Source organism: Thunnus thynnus, chromosome 18 (assembly GCF_963924715.1).
Source record: "Thunnus thynnus chromosome 18, fThuThy2.1, whole genome shotgun sequence".
Lineage (NCBI taxonomy): Eukaryota > Metazoa > Chordata > Actinopteri > Scombriformes > Scombridae > Thunnus > Thunnus thynnus.
The window spans coordinates 24,948,535-24,970,504 of record NC_089534.1 but is presented as its reverse complement, the minus strand read 5'-3'; the positions used below and the strand labels follow the sequence as shown (position 1 = coordinate 24,970,504).

At 38.4% G+C, this 21,970-nt stretch overlaps 1 protein-coding gene across 2 annotated transcripts in view; it reads left to right on the top strand.

The window, feature by feature from the left end:
- The window catches only part of LOC137168770 (tripartite motif-containing protein 67), a 49,756-nt gene extending 31,954 nt beyond the window's left edge, over window positions 1-17,802 (top strand). Inside the window, exons 4-12 of one of the 2 annotated variants that reach the window (XM_067571504.1) lie at window positions 4,755-4,865; window positions 7,818-7,971; window positions 10,518-10,598; window positions 12,593-12,756; window positions 13,116-13,254; window positions 15,000-15,124; window positions 15,253-15,431; window positions 16,875-17,037; window positions 17,532-17,802. In XM_067571504.1, coding sequence (XP_067427605.1) covers window positions 4,755-4,865; window positions 7,818-7,971; window positions 10,518-10,598; window positions 12,593-12,756; window positions 13,116-13,254; window positions 15,000-15,124; window positions 15,253-15,431; window positions 16,875-17,037; window positions 17,532-17,579 — 1,164 coding nt within the window. In that variant the 3' untranslated portion in view covers window positions 17,580-17,802. The remainder of the gene's footprint in view (window positions 1-4,754; window positions 4,866-7,817; window positions 7,972-10,517; window positions 10,599-12,592; window positions 12,757-13,115; window positions 13,255-14,999; window positions 15,125-15,252; window positions 15,432-16,874; window positions 17,038-17,531) is intronic. The other variant, XM_067571505.1, reaches the window with a different exon arrangement.
- The last annotated feature ends 4,168 nt before the right edge of the window (window positions 17,803-21,970 follow it).

Genomic DNA, 21,970 nt, shown 5'->3' with positions numbered 1-21,970 from the left:
ATGGGACTGAACACAGCTTGTGTTTGTTTTTGGACTGCTAAGAGCACAATTTACATTGTGTAACTGCCAAGACAACTCTTTTTCATTCACATGAGCAAGAATCAGGCAGTAAAAGATGATCTATTTCAGTGGATTGTTATATTTTCTGACTATGAAGTCACCCTTTGCCCTTTCCATTTTTGTCAGACGCATTTACAAGCCTTTTAATCTGCTTTTGTAGATACAGCTCTGACTAGACACAAAACCAAAGGAAAAAACAAAAATCTAAAGACTGTGCCTACATCAAGAAAGGCAGATGTTTCTAAAATTTACCAAAGCTAGAGCTTAATCCTTTAAAAGCAACATATTTTGGTTTCCTCTTTCAAAGAACAGCCAGAAATATTCACTGTGTCTGTCTGTGTTGGGAGTGAATGGACTTAGTTTGTCAATTTTTATGCAATTGTACAATGGCAGACATTGTGTATTGCAATTTTTAGTGTTACAATAACACAATAAAAATCTGAAACTGAAACATTTCCATTGATTCAGAAATTTTGCTAAAATTAAAATTTTAGAGCTCATTTGGTAATTAAATTAGAGTTGCAACGATTAGTCGACAGAAAATTAATCAGCAACTATTTTGATAGTTGAATAATTAATCATTTAGAAAAATGACATTCTGACGTTTTAATTGAGAAAATAATCAGCAGATGAATCTATAATGAAAATAATGCTTAGTTGCAGCCCTAATTAAATGTTGATTAATTACTTCTGACACAGTGTCACATTATTTTTAAACAGTTATTGATGAGTATTGATGATGATTGATGAATAAGTGTTATAGAGTATACCTCCTTCTGCATCATCACATACTATATAATCATAGCGAGATACTGTTTTTATTTGTGCAGTTTATATGGTAGCATTCATCAGTATAACATAATAGGCATCTGTGTGTCTGTCCTTGAGTTTTGTAGTTGATCACTTCTGAGTCAGATATTAACCAGTACAAGGCTCTCATGTTTGTACTTGTAATAATGGGCTCCCCATCCATTATCCCTCTTTTCATAGCATTAGATTAGATAAGGCTGCCCTTTTTTCTCTTTTCCATGGGCTCCCAATTCTGTAACTACCAGGCTGATAGTGAGTCAGAGAGAAACAATAACTTCAACTACATGTTTTACAATAGTTCCTATCTACCTAAACCTAATTCAAACCCTAGTCTTAACTCTCAAACAGCCTTTCGAAGAAGTGCAGAGTGGACAAAATTTCTCACCTTCCAAAAAAGTCCTCACTCTATGGGTTCATAACTTTGTCCTCAAAAAGATAGACATTCAAGAGCACACACACATAGTCTTAGCCGTAATCCAGCAGCTGATGATGGATTAATATTCACTTCTGCCTAACTCGTACAGATAAGTGTGTCTGAGTCCCTCTTCGAATGAGATTAGGGGTCATCTGATCTCGGTTATTGAAGTCAGAAGCCAACACAGTTTTTTTTTTCTTTTAATGAAACCTGATAGTGTGGTGCTGTTGTTCAGTATCTTTTAAGGGGACATTTCATGCTTTTTGTGATTTTCTGTTACCTTTATACTGTTATGATGTCGGATGTCTGTGTTAAACATGGTCAAAGTTCCAAAACTTGAGGTGAACCTGTGTAAAAATGCTCCCTGCAAGTCAAAAGCCAGGGCTTCAGTTACCTTTACTTCCTCCTTAAATGTTAGATTGTTCGCTCATGCACACAAACAGCCGTCCGCCTAATCTTTGAGTAAAGAATGAAAAAAAGAAGTGAAATCCTACTACTGTGGTTATTTTACATAGCTGAGGGGCAGCTTCCTGGAGCCATCCAATCAGAACAGAGTGGACTCATCAGGAGGGGGTCCTTAAAGAGACAGGAACTAAAACGGCCTGTGTCAGACAGAGGCTGAACTGAGGGGCTGCATAAAGAGCCAGTAAAAGTTAAATAAGGAGTTTTCTGAACTTTAAAATCATGCAAAGATATTCCAGTAAAGCCACAGAAAAAATATAGACCTGCAAATGTGCATGACACATCCCCTTTAAATTTGACCATTGTTTATAAAGTGTAAACTGAGAAGTTTGATTAAATAGTTTATGTACAGATAGCTCAATATCTCAGACAAAAATTGTATCTTAAACCACATGTTTTAAAGCAATATTTCACATATCAAGTTCAATTTCTTGAAAGGTTGATAAATGTAATATTTTGATATTATTACTTCTCTACCCCACTAAATAAATAAATAAATAAACTCATGGATAGTGGTTTTGTCCATTGTAGCACACAAATGTAAAACTGACATTTTCAGCTCAAAATGGTAGTAGACCTTGAACTGAAATGTGGTTCAGAGTGTGATGAGGAGGCTGTGAGTCACGTTGCCCGACACATACATGTCAAAACTCAAATCTTGGTTTGCATTAACATGTTCCAATATGTGCACCCTCAAACTCATTTCAGATGCATGTGGAACATATTGAAAAATCCCTTCAACCAGGCCCGCAGGAGCGTGTGGGAGGGAGCTGATGGCACATCTCAGCACAGATAGGACAGAAGGAAATTGAAATAAATCTCAGATTTACTCAAGCTTCACGCCTCATACTCCATGTTGTTTACACAGGAGATAAGAGCTGGGTTTGTCAAGTGGAATTGAAAAAGCACGTTTTCTCCTGGTAAATTATTTGAGTGTGTGTGAGTATACTATGTGTGTATTTTGCTGTATAGGTGAATTCCAGCTGTGTGATGGCATAGCTATAAAATCATGATCAAAATCAATCATCACATGATTCTTTTAATTATTTCCTTTTATTGGCCTTTCACTGACCTTCGATTCATTTCGTCTAAACCTAGCTTTGATGTTTTCAGTCACATAGAAACACAAAAAGACACAGATTTTAACTTATTAAATGCGCAAGTAAGTGTAAGTGATTAAAGCTAAATACCAAATAAATAAAAAAGAAAATGAACAAACACACACACACTCAGACTCTACATCTAAAGCTCAGTTTGTGGATTATTTTGATCCTCTTTCAGCTGACTCTTCATGGTCTTCATATTTTAGTTTAGACGGCAGTTGACAGGTGAATAATTAACTGTGATCTCATTAACCATAAAATAAACGAGGGGGACTAATTACCAAGACTCCATCTAATTAACTTCCTGATTAAATTTGGCGGCCATCGGTTAACGGTATAATTAATTGTCCCGGATTCACCAACATCATAGGACTTTTTCTGTCTAATCTCTTGCTTAACATCTACAAAGTTGACGTATTTGTCTTGTACATATACGTGAACAGTACATATTATATATATGTATCAGTTGTAGTTTGAGCAGATAATTAGAGATCACTGATCAGTTGAAGTGTACAGTATTGCAACTGTTATTAAACATAAACAAAAGGCTAATGAGATGGTGACAGTTTGCTGACTTTCAATTAGCCCTGAACAACTGGCTCTGACACCCGTCCAAATCTCACTTCCTCCTGCTCGGAGTTCAGCCAGCAGATAGAGTGTGATGTGTGTGTGTGTGTGTGTGTGTGTGTGTGTGTGTGTGTGTGTGTGTGAGTAAAAAGGAAGAGAGACACTGAAACACTTATCGAGTGGAAAAACGTTTACACTGGTTTATTTAATTTTTCTGGTTAAGGCAGATTTTTCTGTAAAATACTCACCTCAGTCTTTCTCTTTTTTCTTCTGCTCTTTCCATTGCATCATATACTGGTGATAGCGTGCCAAGAATATTATGGGATTCTTAGAGATGTCTTCTAGCTGTGAAATTACGATGTCATGTTGTCAGCCGGTTCTTAATTTTGCACCTTTTTCATTGTCTTATTTTGCCTGGCAGTGCTTATCTCACCTGTCGTTCCCGTCGTTCTCCAGCCGACCAGCAGTTGCCCACAGTCTTTTCCTGCCAGTTCCAGTCACCTGATCCCCACACTCACCTACGCACCTGTTCCCCATTTCCTAATTACCTCTTATAACAATAGCCAAGCTCCAGTCTGAGCCAGTCTGAGCTGTTTTGTATTCTCCATGTCATTAATATATTTGTCATAATTTAAAATTTTCTCTTGTCTGCACTCAGTGGCTTCTCTCTGCCTTTTTTTAACTGATTTTGTGGCCTGCTAGTATATAGTTTATATATCAGCCCATTTCCACCTGTACCTTGTTCATCTATGGTGAATATGAGTTGTTACCATCAGGATGAAGGTACAGGGTTTGTGGACTACCTGTGCTCAGAGATCCTTCATACTTTCCAGTATAGTTATGTTAAACTATTGTGATATGAAAGTTGTGTGTAGTAGTGGTTAATTTTGAGTATAGGTGATGTTGTGGTGGAGTATTATATTGCATGATATTATGGAGCACTATAATGTTTGATATCTGTCTTTAACTGTACTGTCCTTTGTTGTTGTTTTGTTTGTCTGACAGTTGCCATGGACACACAAGGAATTTCTGAAAAGATAAACTAAAGTAAAGTAAAGTAAAGTAAATGGCAGTTACATTTAGGAAATGAAGTCAGGGAATAGCAGGGAAATTCACACTTTACACAAAGTTTGCACAACTATATTAAAACAGCTTGTTTGACAGGTGTTGTGACTTATTAAGATTAAATAAATAGGATTTAAAAACAATTCATATTATCTAGAAGTTTAAGTACTTGGTCTAATGAGCAAAGGCTTAAAAAACCCATACAGAAGTCCTGCTCTGTACCACTACTTTTAATAATGACTACTGTATTTTGTTGTCTGTGTGTCTGCCAGGTGGTGCGTGACCAGATCACCCACTGCACCATGAAGCTACGTCAGACCACCGGCATGATGGAGTACTGTCTGGAGGTCCTCAAGGAGAACGATCCCAGCGGCTTCCTCCAGGTAACGGACCCTCAGTGTGTGTTTGTTTGATTGTGTGAGTGTAAAGGGTTCAGTATGCTTAAAATGACCTAGTTCTTTCATTTTTTTTGTTATTATTATTTTGATCTTATACCAGGGGTATTGTAGTCCATTTTTTTTCATTACATTTTAATTGTCTGATTTTACTGCCAAATTGTAGTACTTAAACATTTTAACCATGTGAAGCACTTTGTAACTTTGTTTTGAAAAGTACTGTATGAATAAGTTTATTATTATTATTATTATTATTATTATTAGTAGTAGTAGTAGTAGTATTTGTGTGAAGAATTAGACAAAATAGAGCGTAAGAGAACCTCTCAACACCTGGCCTGCTTGTTGGATTGTTGGTTTTACTAAGTTAAAAAATAGTTGGACACAGCTGTATCTGCTCACTTATTGTGACATCAGAAAGGTGTCGGGGAGTTTCAGACGCTGCTTGACAATCCCACAAGCACTTAGTTTGAAGCATGCTGACCCTTTAAGAGCTGCTTCATTGCACATATTCCTGCTAGTGTAGGTCTTGATAACTGGATAAAGGAACAATCCTGAGGTGGTCAGAGGTGTTCATGTGTGAGTTTCTTCCTTTGCTCGCAGGTATGAAAAGCTGCACAGTCTCATATCTTAAATAGCAAAGTACAAAGGTATTAAAGGATAAGGGTGGCATTGTTATATCTTTTTTATGATGAACAACGTCCCTGTAGAGACTAAATGGTTTAATTAATTTATCCTGTTATCAAGTAGATCTTCATTATTATCTAAAAATTATTTACTAATAAAAGCAATATCAGCCTGTGGCCATACAGACAATACTTGTTGGTAGAATCATGTCATTTCTGAGTTTTGTCTGTTCATGAAAACATAAAATAACACCAGCATCCTTAAAAAGTGAAAAAAGTTATGACTTAAGTTCCTGAGATCATACACAAGGCAAACACAGTATGGGGTCCACATTTAAAAAATCAACTTGAATCAAATCTTTTTTTGAAGTATTTGCAACCAAAAAGGTAAATGTGAAAGTTGAAAGGAAGAGGGAAGTCTGGAACTTTGTTCCTTTGAGCTGCTTAAGGGGATAAATCAGACTTTCAAGGAGCCTCTGATGTCTCTGAAGGAAAAAACACTGCACAGTCTGAAGAGGAAGACTTCACTACTGATGTGAGAATATAAAAACATACTGCAGATATATATCCAGTACGCCTGCCATGTGCTCATGCTGCTCACACATAACAGGATGAGACAGATTTGCTTTAGTAATACTGCAGCTGATCTATTTTTAATTGACCTAACAAGTTGAGTTATCAGCAGGCTCAGATGTTCGATAGCTGATCAATAGTCATTGATCCGGGCATGTTAGGGTCAAGCTGAGAAAGGTCAAATGTGACATGTACACCTGCTTAGAAGGTTTATTCTTTATGTTCTGACCCAAGCTCTATTTAATAGCTCAGAAAACACACTTAGCATTGTGAAATGACCTCCAAATTCTGAGAATTGCTTACAAACCTGATTTTGAACTGGTCCCATATTTTGGTACCGAAAATAACACATTCTGTATCTGTTTGGGGTCTCAAGGACCCCAGCTGTAAAACATGATTTAATACAAAAGACTTTCTGTGATTAGTTTTGACAGTACTTTTTATGCAGCACTGCCCCTCCCAAAATTGCATTTTCATACGTCTCTGGGGTCTAATTGACCCTAAACATGAGTTGAGTCAATTTAAGTCAATTTCACTTGTAAAGCCTCTATCAGAAATTTGCCTCAGGGGGCTTTACAATCTCTACAGTAATACAACACCCCCCCCCCCCCCCTCCCCCAATGCCCAGTTTGTGGCAAAGTGAAGGGTTACCACTTAATAACTTTTCTACATTTGGGGTTTTAATGAGGTCAGAAGAGGAGAAAAAAATAAAGAAAATAATGTTGATTTTGCATTATTATTATTATTATTTTTACACATACAACACTAGAGTCTGTGAAACAGCCAATGTAAACAAAGCACAAAGGTTAAATGGCAAAGACAAAGAAATATTTCCTGCAGAAAGCAAAAACATAAGGGAACATGTTTAAACTTTACGACCCCTTATAGTTGTTACATTTATGGCTGTTAGTTTCACTCAACTCAACTTTCTGTTGAAAGATGTGAGATGAAATTCTCGTGTCTCCGCTTCTGCTTATGAAGGATTTCTCTTCCTGGAGAGAGATACAGTAGGAAGAGAGAAATGAAGTAAGGTGAAAGGGAAAGATGAAATAGAGATCAAAGACACTCCTGTGGGACACACACACACACACGCACACACACACATCCTCTCACTTCCATTTGATCTGAATATTTTATGATGTATTGATTATATGGTTCTTTATGGTTGCCAACACCTAAACGCTAACTGGAGGAATTATAGGTGGATATTAGAGCAATATGTAAGTTCAGGAGCATTTATAAACTATTTAAAGTGGGGGGCAAAAAGCTAAATGAAAAGATTTACATTTTAATGCTAGAGGATGAATTTCCATGTCTGCAGCTCATGCTTTGCCTCGGCAGAAGATCATATTTTTTTGTGTAATTTAGTGTAGTTTAATGTAATGTGTTCGCTTAGGTTTTTCTTTTTTCTCGAGGCAGTGTAGCTCTTACCAGCAGTTGAAGGAGGGGTCTAATTCGTATCCTTAAATATTTGAACTGCACTAATGTGTGCCTCATTTCACTTGTCAGACACAATATAATGAAGCCAGGCTAATGGAATGGATCCCAGAACAGAGAAGCTGCTCTGTATTCAGGGAGGGTATCAGAGCATGCAAGCATATTTGATTGTAGATATTAAATGCAAATGCTCTCATTTCCTGTGTGTGTCTTGCTCTTATCTTTCCTCGCTGTGTACACATGTGATTTTAAGTGTTCTACATGTGTATATCTTTGCCTTTTTGTGTGTGTGTGTGTGTGTGTGTAGATCTCAGATGCTCTGATCAAGCGGGTGACGTCATCTCAGGACCAGTGGGTAAAAGGGGCCCTGGAGCCAAAGGTTGGCCCTGAGTTTGACCTCACCCTCAACACCGACTCGCTGCTCCAGACCATCCTGCAGCTGGATTTCTGCCAGGGCAAAGGTGAACACACAAAAACACACACTTCCCTTTCTATTAATATTGTAAAATCCCATTATAAGGCCCATTTTACAACTACATTTGAGAATGAATGAAGATTATTTCATGTTTTTCTGTGCGATATGCCTCTTACACTAATTTCTACTCAATTTTTTTCATTATCTCATTGTATTTTTAACCTCTCTGTGTTAGCACTGTGGTCAACATTTGTTGTTTTAAAGGAGGACTACATAGATGTAGTATTGCACTTTGATAAAGATGGAGACTCAGAAGAAAGAAGAAAAAAAGAGGAAAAAAGAAGCAGAAGAGGCTGAGATATCCTGACTTTTAGTCTCTACCATGGGTCAAGCTCCAAAAACATGGGATTCTATATTTCCCATAAGTCACCTCAAGTGTCATTATGCCATGTTCATGTCATAAATTTGTGACCGTTAATATGAACTACCAAGTCAAGAAAACCAGGTTGTCATAAGTGTCAATGAACAGTTTTCAAAATGGCTGCAAAGCCACCATTGCTGGCGCATTTAAATAACATCCTAAATGAACACAATTGATTTAGTTACATTTTAAGTAGCTTGTTATCTGGTTTCACTTCACAAATACATAACAGTGCAAAAGTAGGTAACTTTGAATAAATTATGTGACAAAAGACTAGCATCAGGAGGAGCCATTTTGGAATAATCTTCCCACTCTGCCAACATTGTGTAAATGCAGCATTTGCACCCTCCCTGGTTGGTAATTGCACATGCCTTTCAAACTCCATGCCAAAGTCTCAAAGCCAAATCTGACATCATCAGGGTAATTTTTTCAAAGGTTATCGCAGGCTGTGTAGTAGAGCTTATGACCAGTAAACTGAACTTCATGGGCAAAATATGTGGAGTGCCCCTTTAAACGGGCTCTATAAATTAATCATTTTGACATGCACAAACATACACAAACACATTTTTCTTCAAGATGCACAACAATATACACAGCTAGTTAGCTATTCATTGGCTGATGCTAATTAGCATCCAGTTGGTGTGCATGAATAAGTTTCCTTTATTTTCATTCCAGTGCAGTCACACAGATTACCCACATGTATTGTTAACGTACATTAAAAATGTAAACAGCAGTGTGCATATTTTATTTCCATACTGCTCCACTGAGGCAGTAAAGATGAAGCTCTTTCCTTTGCAGGTATAGATTCAACACAGCCCCTTGGCTAAAATGTTAAATAAATGCTTATTCATTTCTATTATTGAAATTACATTGTAATCCATTACAAGTATTACAAAGCTGCTAACAGCTTATGCAATATAATCATAAGATAATGAGAATATTACATTCAGTATAGTGCTGTGTAACTAGTAATTATCATATTATGGTGTAATTATAGTAATTATGCACTCTTAATGGGTTTATAATACGCTTATAATTCCTTACGGTGTCTAATTGGGGCCAGTTCATATAAGTTGTTGAAATAAAGACATTTTTAACTGCAACTGCAGATTCCTCAAAAGTGAGACAAATTCAAGGTAGTTAATAAAGAATATGACCCAGATCTGCTGGTAATGTCCCAGGTTGAGTTGCACTTGAATGAGGCTTTCTCTAATTTGAGCTCCAGTCAAGCAGAGCAGAGGCTTTGATCGTCCCTCTTTGTTCTTTAAGGCCAGTGACATGAAACCCATCTGTACGTTTCCCCTCCTTCACATCTCACTGATAAGCCAGAACAAAGCGATAGAGTTTAAAGATACACCAGTTTCTTTGAATTTAAGCTCTGACATCTTGAGCAACGGCACAGTGCAGGAGCTGTTTTTGGTTCAGAAATAGCCTGAAATTATTCTCCATCTTTATAAGTTCTCTTTTGCCATCTGAGCCGAATATGCTGCTCTGGATCAGATGTTTTAAGTAAGCACTAACTGTAATTAATTACTTACTCCCTGCATTACGTGAAACCTCAGGAACAATACAACACAGATAAAAACTATTTTATTCCAGCAGTGAAAAACAAGATTTTGGATGTTTTTTGCATCTGATACATGTTCACTTAATTGCATAAAGGAACTTATTTACATTATTGATGCCATTCCATGCCATCTCATACTTAAAACGAGCACTAAGCATACCACACCTACACCTTTGTGCTCTGAAGTCCCAATGCAGTTGAAGGATTTTCTGATCTTATTTCAATATCTGGAAAAAAACCTAACCTAAAACCTCCTAATATGCTGATGATGCTGTATTTTACATTGATAAAACTTTGTAAAACGTTTATATCATCTTTCAAAAGAACGTGGGGAGTGGGGAGCGGGGGCTGGGGGAGTTTCTGTTATGAAGTGTTATGAATTATAATGGCCTCATCTACAAATAAATATATGGTGAAAATCATGAAATATACATATTATATGCATAAGAATGATCATGAAGATTTATCTTTTCACAAATACTTTTCATTTATTATGTTTGGTCATTACATAGCATGACTTTCTGTCATTACCAGCTGCTTTATGTGCCGTCTTCTGTCCATGTGCGCTTGTATTAAAACTCCCGAACCGACGTCGTATTTCCAGATGTGCAGGAGAATCCGTTATTGAAACAAATGCAGGCAGCAGGCAGTGGTGAGACTGAGATGGAGACAGAGAGACCAGGAGGTATTTAAGAGACATTACTTTCCACAGTAAACCTCTGTTTTCCTCCCTTGAATTTATTTTGTCACTCCTTCCTCCTCCTCCCTCAGTCCTGGTAGCCTTCACGGCCAATCTGGTTGGAAACTCACTGGTCTTTTTGTCCCACGGTGTCTATCTGGTCTCTTTCCTCTGCATGGTTTCAGAATAGTGCCTCTACAGAATAGTGTGGCCTTCACTGGAACACAAAGTTACCAATGAAGTAGTTGCATGAAGTAGTTTTCTGTTTCCTAATCTAGTATTTTGACTTTTCAAATTAGTTTTATGTAAATATTAATTTTGCTACTCAATCACTAGCAATAAAGGCTATATCTAAATGAAAAAATAATCTTCTTTACTTGACAACAAATAATCCACATTGTCTAGTGGTTGTCCATGATTCAAAAAACTACTTCGGCTATAAATGCTATAAATAATGAATATAAATATTGGTATTGATACTGAGTCATAAATTCTTCCACATGGTTCCCTGTGTCCTGACTGCTGCCTTCCCCCTGTGTCTTCACTTCCCTTGTTTTAGAAAGATCAGATAAGTGCCAGCATATAAAGACATGATATGACTTCAATACCCTGAGATCTGTGTTACACAAAATCTCCACTTCTGTGTTCAGTGGTTATTTTTACCCTGTTGTGTGGTTTGTGTGTCTGTTTCAGCTCCTTTTGGAATGCAATTTGTTAGCACATGTTTTACTACCACAAGGGTTAGTGAGATATACAGGTTTTTATTTTGTCTTTGATAAAGTCTTTGATATGATGCTGGTTCCTGCCTTTCTTGACTTTCATGTCCCCAGGGAGTTATGCTCTCCCTAAAGGCCTTGTCACTGTGTGATTTAGACTGTCTGAGATGATTTACAATCATGAGAGAAATGTGGCAAAATCTTTGGTTGTCAATCCAAAACGATGGTCCTAGATCACACTGTGAGACTCATCCACCGACAACAGATTTGGAGCTTTGGTGACCAAAGACAGCCTGAGGAAAAATTCTGGCAGTGTCAGAAATTTAAGACCAAATTCTTACAATGTAACTGATGCTATGACCCACGTCTACAAACAAACTAATCAGAATAAGACTTGAAATGACACAGAATACACTGGCTGGCGTGAGTGCAGTCCATGACACACACAAACTAAAACAATGGAGGCGAAACAAAAGTTTGTGTGACTTTGCAGTATTTTTAAAACATCAGAGTGGCGCAGATGGATGACCCGAGCTGATGACATGCCTCTGATTTCATATACTTTTTTCTATTTACATCCTAGTGCTATGATTCACCACACATTTCAGCGCACAATCTGACAGCTTCATATCTATATCAGTACAGTGTGACACAGACTGTGACAAAGATTTTATTACAGGCATCTGGCACAGTGTGACATGCAATAAACTTACACAACTATTGTTGTTGCACAGTCTAAATATGCCTTTAAGCTATTAACTCATTTAAAAAAAATATCATCAGCCTGGTGTTTGGTGGAGAGTTAGTATCTCATGATGGTCTACACGCTGTCTGAGAGGTTTTTCCAGGAACATAATCTGATTGGACTGTAATAATACAACAAATTAGACAGATAGTGCTCAAATAATGGTTTCCAGAAGCTTCAGTTAAAAAGTATCCACATCAACCTTTAAAGCTCCAGGATATAATGTCCTCACGTGGCCTTGTTTAAGCCTCCACTGATTCCCAGCTGTTGCCCTGTACTGTAAATGAACCCAGAGCTCATTCACCTTAAGGCTCTTTTACTTTTATCTCCCACTAGATCCACATTAAAGCTCCTGTTTCTCTCCCTTTAGTTTGTTTAAAGGCATCCAGCCAGCTGACAACATCACCCTGTCTGTCTTCCTTTTTGCTCCTGCCCTGCATATTTCCCTCTTTCTATATTTCTTCTTCATCCTGGTATCCCCATTGGACCATCCTCCAGTAAAAAATCTTAATATCAAATTGATTCATCTCTCCCCACAGTGGAGTCTGGACCCTCTGTGCCCGCGGCTCCGCTCCTGCAGTTGGAGAAATGTTGCACCAGGAACAACAGCGCCACCCTGGCTTGGAGGGTTGTTGCGCCCCAAATCAACCCCATCGAGGGATACATCCTGGAGCTGGACGATGGCAACGGAGGACAGTACAGGGTTGGTGTGACACACACACACACACACACACACACACACACACACACACACACACACACACACACATAGTCAAAATACATACCGTGTGTAAAACAGAGAACAAGGCTTAACACTAATGTGACTGTAATCTGATCCAAAATGCAGTAAATTATGTCATACAAGCTTTTCTGTGGCTCTCTTTTCATTATTAATAATCCATATGCTGCTCAACTCTGAAAAAAGCCAGATGGTAGTTTGTATGTGTGTGTGTGTGTGTAGTAATATGTAATATGTGTGTTATCAGTAAAACTTGAGTACTTGTACTTGTACTCTGTATTTATCTTGATGTTACTAAAGTGCTTGTGTGTGTGTGTTGCCAGGAAGTTTATGTGGGGAAGGAGACAGTGTGTACGGTGGACGGCCTCCATTTTAACAGCTCTTATAATGCCAGAGTGAAAGCCTACAATGCCATCGGTGTTGGGCCGTACAGCAAGACGGTAGTGCTCAAGACCTCTGATGGTAGGTGGTGTGTGTGTGTGAGAGAGAGAGAAAGATTGGCCCTCAGCGGCTTCAACACAAAGGGACAATGTCTGTCTCGTTTTATATTCAACTCCTTTGATTGTCTTGTTCTGTTTGTGATGATTTTCGTTAAACAGGTTTCATTTTTACATTACTGAAGTTCAAATTATTTTCACTTTGTAACATTGAGTTTAGAAGTTTCTTAGAAGATGAGACTGGTGGTTTTCTTAAAGGCAAGAGAAGAAGAAGCATTTAGTAACTTTATATTCCAGAATAAAGACATGGAAGAGAGAAGGGGAAGTGGATGAAAGGAAATCTGAAGAAAGAAAAGGAAAGGAGGGAAGAGGAAGGACAAGGAGGGCAGGGACAAGGAAAGGGAAAGGAAGAATGCTAAGGGAAAGGAGTGAATAAGAAACAAAAGGAGAGGTAAGGATGCAAAGGAAAGAAAAAAAGGAAGGAGAAAGAAAAGGAAAGGAAAAGGAAATAAGAAAAATTAGAAGAGGGGACAAGAAAGAAAGGACAGGCAAGGAAATGGAAGGAAAGGAAAGTAGAGGAGAGGAAAGGAAGGAAAGGCGAAGAGTGGAGCAGAAAAGAAGGAAAGAAAAGGGTTAGAAGAACCATCAGAAAAGGGCAGTAAAAAAAGGTACAGTAACAAATCCTTCATATCTGCAGTGGGATGACCACTCAACACACACACACACACACACACACACACACACACACACACACACACACACACACACACACACACACACACACACACACACACACACACACACACACACACACACACACAGTCTGTCTCTGCCAGCCACAGTAACAATGAAAGTCTGTTTTGTGACTCATAACCGTTCATCCCTCCCACCCTCTTTCTCTGTTTCTGTCATCTTTCTAAGTGCCTACTCCCCCTCTTTTCCTTTCTCTCTTTTATGTCTCACCCCTCACCCATCCTCCTTTTCCTCCTCCCTCTCTCCTTGAGGACTGAGAGGCTTCTTGCAGCTACACTGAAAAAGGGAAATTATGGGATGTGACTTTTGTTGGCTTGGCTTAACCAGAAAAAAGAGCTGGCGACAAAGACTGTGGCTGCAAAACAAACAGATTATGATGTCCAATTTGTGTGTGTGTGTGTGTGTGTGTGTGTGTGTGTGTGTGTGTGTTTGCACCCTGCAGTAAAAGTCACTCACACATTTATGAACGGCCAGACTTACCAATTGATCATAATATCCTCAGACACTGATTTCCATACAGAAGTCTGTCTGGCAGAAACAAACTGTTAATACATATGATTTATTATATACTATATCATGTGAATAACTTATTTTTCAACTATTAAATAACTAAAATGTCTAAATATAAAATATGAATTAGATGTAGGGCTGCAACTAACTATTATTTTCATTGCCAATGAAGTCGCTGATTTTCTCAATTCATTGTTTTGTCTATGAAATGTCAGAGAACAGTGAAAAATGCCTGTTATAATGTCATATTAACAAGAACGTATATTTAGTATAACATGAAAATGAGAAAGAGATGTTGTTATAATACAAACTTTTGATGGTACAATGAGAAAGTGAACAAATCCAATGTCAATTTAAGGAAAAGTTCCAGAGTGCAGCACCCAGCAAATAAAGCTCCACTAGTCCAATCAGTTTCTTATTCTGCATTTTATAATAGCTTTCTGTCTGAAAATTGAATCATAGCACATGGATGTAGCATCATGACTGACTGTTGTGTCCTTCCTACAGTGGCTTGGTTCACCTTTGACCCCACCTCAGCTCACCGGGACATTGTTCTGACCAATGAAAACCAGACAGTCTCCTGTAACAGCTATGATGACCGTGTGGTTCTGGGAACCGCTGCTTTCTCTAAGGTGACATTCACGCCGTATCACTAGTGATTAGCATTTTGTAGTAGGACCAGGTCTCTACTAATTGGCTCTCCTATAGTGACTTATATTGAAGATTAATCAGATGTGCTCTATATTCCTTTGCATCTCAGGGCATCCACTACTGGGAGGTCAGCATCGATCGCTATGACAACCACCCGGACCCCGCGTTTGGCATAGCGAGGATCAACACCATGAAAGACATGATGTTGGGGAAAGATGATAAGGCCTGGGCCATGTATGTAGACAACAACCGCTCCTGGTTCATGCACAACAACTCCCACACCAACAGGTATGTGTACACTGTATGTTCCAGAAGGCCAATAGTGTTTAAAGTGGCTATAATAACAAAGTATATGAAATGACAATGTGTAATGTCATTAGTTAATAAAGTCTTGTTACTTAAATCATGTATGAACCATTAATTAGGTCAATCAGTTAAAACTTATAAAGTTTAAATAAAGTATGCCTCATTAGAGAGTGGCAACTATCATTTGAACTAATTAACACCATCCGTTCGTCAACAAGAACAGCAGGAGGCATTCTCTTCATCAATTCATCATCATGTGTTCTGTTCGTTAAATCTCACCCAGCAACGCGCACAAACACACACAAACACACACACACACAGGATAATGATACATGCACAGGATGACAGAGGGAACCCCGGGGTTCATACAATATCCACTAACAAACACACCAGGGAGCAGCAGAAGAAGACTGCAGGCTGCAGAAGACATCAAAACATCTCTCTGCACCATTTCTCTCAGTGTCACAAGGAAGCTATCAAACTCTCATTAAACATTTATTCTCAAGAAAATGTCTATTCTTCACAAGAGAAAAGACGACCCGTCACATGAATATGTAAAACCGCACACTTTCCCTCTTTCTTTCTTTCTTTTCGCAGTTCACCCAGACTACAGGTGCATTCACAGTGCCATTTGCTTTCATGTCATTAATCATCTCATGCCTGCGTTTCTTGTTATGTGCCATGTATTGATTTCCTCATCTCTCTCTCTCTCAGAGTGCTGACTTTCACTCAGCCCAGGCCTGAGGCAGGTGTAATGTGTTTAGAGCTCAGAGAAACGTGGCTATTTGCACATCTAAAAGTGGTTTCACACCTTAGCTTCTAAGAGAAAACAGGTTTTACAGTTAAAACACGTTTTCAGTAGCATATCTCATTTTTACATTTAGAGACATTCATTTTTCTCACCCTCTACTGCATAGACTGGACTGAACAGATGGTAGAAGACAGTCTGTCCTGAATGTGCTTGTAGAAGACATGTTTAACAAAATTATATAAAAATCTATATCACTGAAAATGAGATTTTAATGTCTCTCAAGCACTTTGTGGTCAGATGTAGAATAAAACAACAATCTTTTAAACATCTGGAGTGGATAGGTCTTTAGGTCCACTGTGAGCTGCCTTTATATTGTGTTTAGATTTTGGGCCTTTTTACACGTTTGACACAGTCAGTAACAGGCATTTTAACTGAGTCAAAAATGTCAATCAGTGTGAGGGTCAACAAATTGTTCTCATCTAGTTTACTGACAAATCAGTTCCACCGGAAGTTCATCACTTATCAAAGATGAAACGTTTTAAACTCTTAATTAAAACAGTCTTTGTTTTAATTTCACATTTGGGTAGATCCTCCAGTTACACTTTTTCTCTCACTTTCACTTCACGTATCCCCCAAATTTATCCTTTTTTATCTATCTGTATGTGTGTGTGTAGGGCGGAGGGAGGCATCAGTAAAGGCTCGACTGTGGGCGTCCTGCTGGATCTGACCAAACACACACTGACTTTCTTCATCAACAAGGAACAGCATGGACCAACTGCCTTTGAGAACCTGGACGGGGTCTTCATGCCCGCAGTCAGCCTCAATAGAAACGTACAGGTCAGTGTGTGTTGTTGGGACTTTACATTGACATCAGAGCTGCCACGTGTCGCAGCAAAAAACGGCAGCAAAAAACGGTGCAGCCAGTGTTGTATTTTCTTGTAGTGCTCAGATTTTTACCTTCATTTGCAGCAGCACAAAACAAATATCTCCTGATTTGTAAAACACAATAATAGCAACCAGTCTTGTTGAAAACTGAAAACTCTTGAATGAAGCCATGAGCTGTATTGACAACTTCTGAACTTGAAAGTGTGATCAATTTTCATTGTGTTGCGTTGCCCAATCCCAAGTGTTCACTGAGTATGTGTCAACCTAGCTGGTAGTTCAGAAGTTCCTTAAATCCAACTAAAACTGTGATCTCAGTTAATGGTCAAATGTGCCTTAAATCATACTAGATGTCAAATGTGTGTATGTTCTCCAGATCCAGCTGGACTGTCCTCAGCCTCAGTAGTGATGATCTCATTGTTGTGTTTTTGTCTTTTTGTCCTCTTCAGGTGACCTTACTGACGGGCCTGGAGGTGCCAAAGAATATCAAACAGTAGGAGCTCCTTCCTCCGTCTGAGCGTGCCCTGGATACAAACCAACAACGTCATATGCAGCCTCACTTCACTCCCACATGGATCTTTTTAAATCCTGCCAGATGGGATTTAGCCCTCTCCCACCCTTCTCAAGGTGCCCTTTGTCTTGGATACACTTCAGGGTGAAATCCTGCTCCATAATTTGTGATGAAGGATTAAATCTGAGTTATTATTGGCTATAAATACATTGATTGAAGCTTGTGGATGTCACTACAGAGTTACTGTGGATCGCCATACTTTTTTCATATCCCGGTCTTTGCCCTGTGAACTCCAGAATAATAACAGCACTCATGTTATTATCCCAGCTTGTGCCATTCCAAAAAAAAAAAAAAAAAAAAGTCACTGAAAGAACAATACGGCCTGAAATGTCTCCTAGAGGCCTGTGATCAAACGAATCAATCCTCACACTTTGACAGAATCAACAGTGAAGACTCTCACACTGTGCAGTGAAATAATATTGTGCTAGAAGTTATTTTTGCTTTTTATTGTGCTAACTGGTATCTGATCTGTTTACTGATTTACTGATATACAATCAGAAAACAACACCATAGTCATCATTAGTTATCAATAGCAGTTCATAGCAGCAAGGTGCTTTCAGAAGGCGGGAAAAAAAAACGAGGGAGAAATGATTCAGTGATGCTCATTGTTGCTCTGCTTCTCTCTCAGGTGTGTTTACAGATTAAACCAGATGAAAACAGTTTTTTTTAGGAGTTCAAATGGCACCACGGGTTGTTTCACTCATGAAATATTCAAAAGCTAAACTTTTATCTCAGTTGCAGCTCCGACAACACCGCCGCCTTCTCTGTTTTCTGTTTTCCCCCTCTCAGTTCGTATTTAATGGAGAACTGACTTCCTGTCTGTGGGTAGGAATATCTGAGATCTCTGTGTCATGCAAAGTGGCGTAAAGATTGTTTGGTGCTGTTGTCAAAGAGGTTTACACACTGAGGTCAAGCTGGGAGAGTTCCATTTCATTGTTCAGTGATGTGATAGATCTACAGAGCCTGGAAGAGAAGGGGGGGATGTTTTATCCTGCAACACAAAGTGCTGAATTCATTTAGTTGCAGCTGCTTAGCTTAGCTTAGCATAAAGACTTGAAACGGGGAAAAATCTTTGTTTTTGTACTGATTAAAGAGACGAGACATAACTTGATAATCAGTTAACTTTGGAGGTGCTGGTTGGTGGATTTTGTTACTTTTACTCAGAGCCAGGCTGGCTGTTTCCCCCTGCTTCCAGTCTTTATGCTAAGCTAAGCTAATCCGCTGCTGGATGTAGCATTATATTTTATGGACAAATAAATGAGTGGTATCAATCTTCTCATCAAACTCTTGGCAGAAAGCGGAGAACACATTTTCCAAGATATCAAACTACTTTGTGAAAATGAATTTAAATAGGCTGCTACATTTCCTTACAACTGTAAGCATAGTGTTTTGCTTTGGATTATTATCATTCAGTGTTATTTAAAGCTGCATGGAAGTAGGCGGTAAAACAAGCCCAGGAAATAACTTCATATGTAGTTGCAGACAGTGGACTTAACTATTAACTGATACAACTCCAATTTCTAGTCTTTAGCGCCACTCCAGGCTTGTTGGGTCCTTTAGCTTGTATTATTGTAACTTTTACTACCACCAATAATAATATGCCTTACATGCAAGCAACCAACATCTTAATAGAAGTGATTGAAATCAGTTTGAAACATCCTGCAGGAGTTAAATTGACATTTAACCCTTAATATTCAGGTTTCCCCTTTAAATAGCTGTAGGGTCATTTAAAGCCTCTTATTCCACATTTACTGAGAGATTTATATTCTGCTTCATCTTATTACAGCTCTTCAGCTTTATTCAAACTCAAGAATCCTGTCATTAAATCAAATAGATATATTCTAGATGTCTTGTGCATCGTTTTATACATATTTCCTCATTTCAACTTATCAGACATATTTGGCATCTTCGCTAACTTTTGGATCTTCACTAGAATTTTAAAAACTATTCTGTGGGTTTGAATAATGTTTTGCAGCACAGCATGAGTTTGTTATAAGTGACCAACCGGTGTTTCAATGAGGTTTAAGAGGTTTAAATGTGTGTATTAATCAAGGTGAGGTAACAAGTTCAATCAGCCTCTCCCATGCTCTGTACACATCAGGATGAACGTCAAAACATGCTAAAATGAAATGGAACTGAGCCTAACCTTGCTTTAAAAAAAATAAGTGTGGTTTTCTCTTAGTAATTTTATCGTGTGCTCATCTTTCAGTCTCTCTGTAGAATCTCACACGACCAGGTACCTTTAATGATCTTGAATAGTCACATCAGGTAAAGCTACATTTGCAGACGTCTCGTCAGGCGGCTGGATATGGCAGCCTGTAGAGGACAGTAGCTTCAAAATTCAACCAGACCACTGTGACACAGGATATAAGATAATATCGTTTAAACATACGTCACCCGTGTATATTTTATCATGTCACTCAGCTCGATGCAGCAGAGAATGCAGAAGTTTGTTTTTAAATGAATTTAAACTTATTTAATCTTTATTACGATATTGAAATATTTCTATTATCTATAACGTTCTGAGTGTGAGAGAGAAGTCGTTAGAAGTGTAGACAGCAGACCTGCCATACAGATGTTGGGGTCATATGTGTGTGTGTATGGGAATCCACAAACTGTAAATACTGATATGTGATTATGACGTGTGATATTAAGCATGGATTACGCATCAAACAAGTTTACAAAATATCTGAAGCTGTATTGTAAATAGTGAACTGTATTATTGTTATTGCAAAGAGTGATGTTAAAGCCAACCGCTACGACAGCTCGCCCTCTGCTGTTGGATGGAGGTACAACAGGATTGATGCATTTCTAAACTAATCCTGTTGTTACATATGGGTCAACTGTGTGTTCATACCTTTAACTGCTGACTTTAAAAAAAAAAAATGTCAGCAAGCATTTTGTCTCATCTATCGCATGATATTCCAACATTCAATCAGGGACATAAAACAGTCATTTCTTTTCTGTTTTACATGTTTTTATATATGTTGACAAATTCTTATGATCGCAGGAAGCACTTATATCCTCCTTACCACACCCTTATTCTTCTCATTTTCAGTTCAACGCAAACTTTAAATAAGCCAGGTGAAGCAGGTATTTCTTACTAAAATTAGAAAGCTCTATTTTCAATAATATAACAGAAATATTATACATTCATTTGTACTTATTTTAAAATAATTTACTTAACTGTAGAGGACTAGAGTAGTATAATATCTTTTAATTATGTTTTGTTCTGCTTCCTGAATTTGGGTTCTTTCTTTACTGAATGAAGAAATTCTACTGAAGAATGATGATTGAACCTTTCTGGGAGCTGGAGACGGGATTATATATTTATTTTTGAATCAAAGCTGTTATCGAGAATGTCAAATCCATGACATTTAAGTCCTAGGATAGCAAAACAGACGGTGTTTTACGCTACAGTGCGAGTCTGCAACAAGCCTGACCAGTTTGACTGGCTCTCTGCAATGAATGCTGCATTCAGATTATGTGGGGAAGCTTGTCTGAAGTCATGAAGAAGCTGAGGTTTTCTGCAGAGTTTGGTTTAGACATTTTTCACATGAGATATATTGACATTTCACAGTAGGAAAAGGATGTTGTCATTAATTACTGAGACACCTGAATAGAACAGGAGTCATTGCTAATGTTAATAGTAACACCTGTGCTTTTCCTACTATGACAAGTCAAAATGTCTGCTGGGAAAAATTGACACCAACCAAAGTATTTCATTACTGTGCTAACTTAAGATCAAGAAATAAAACCCATAATAAATAATTTTATTAAAGTTGAAATCTTAATTTGAAATTTAATTGGCATGCAGCCATATATGGTCTACCAGCTGTGTAACATCCTCTATGCTTGACTACAGGCAGGAGCTACTGAAGACAAACAGTATATTCTAGTGGTATATATGAACCCGTTGACCTAAGCAGTGCTTTCCAGTAGTATATTTACAACCTTTCCCCTTGTGACATGAATGCAGCATTAGTGTAAACGTCAGGATTTGAACCAATCCTTCCCCTCCACCCCCCGACCCAGAAACCAAACATCTAACTATCTGCCACAGGGGACTTTGTGACGTGCCCCAGACTGCCAGCTACTACCTAAGGGCTACGTTGCATCATGTGAAGCTTTACTTGCTGCTCGGTCTCTTCTAACCTCCCACACCAGAGGAGAAACGTGCCCCAAGGTAGACTTTGTTGTAACCCGGGAATAGATTTAGCGCCCACGAGCAACGTGAGACATCTATCACGTTCTTCTGAAAGTCTGGATGATTTGGGGGGGGTGAGGGGGGGGGGGTTGCATGTCTCTGGGCAGTTC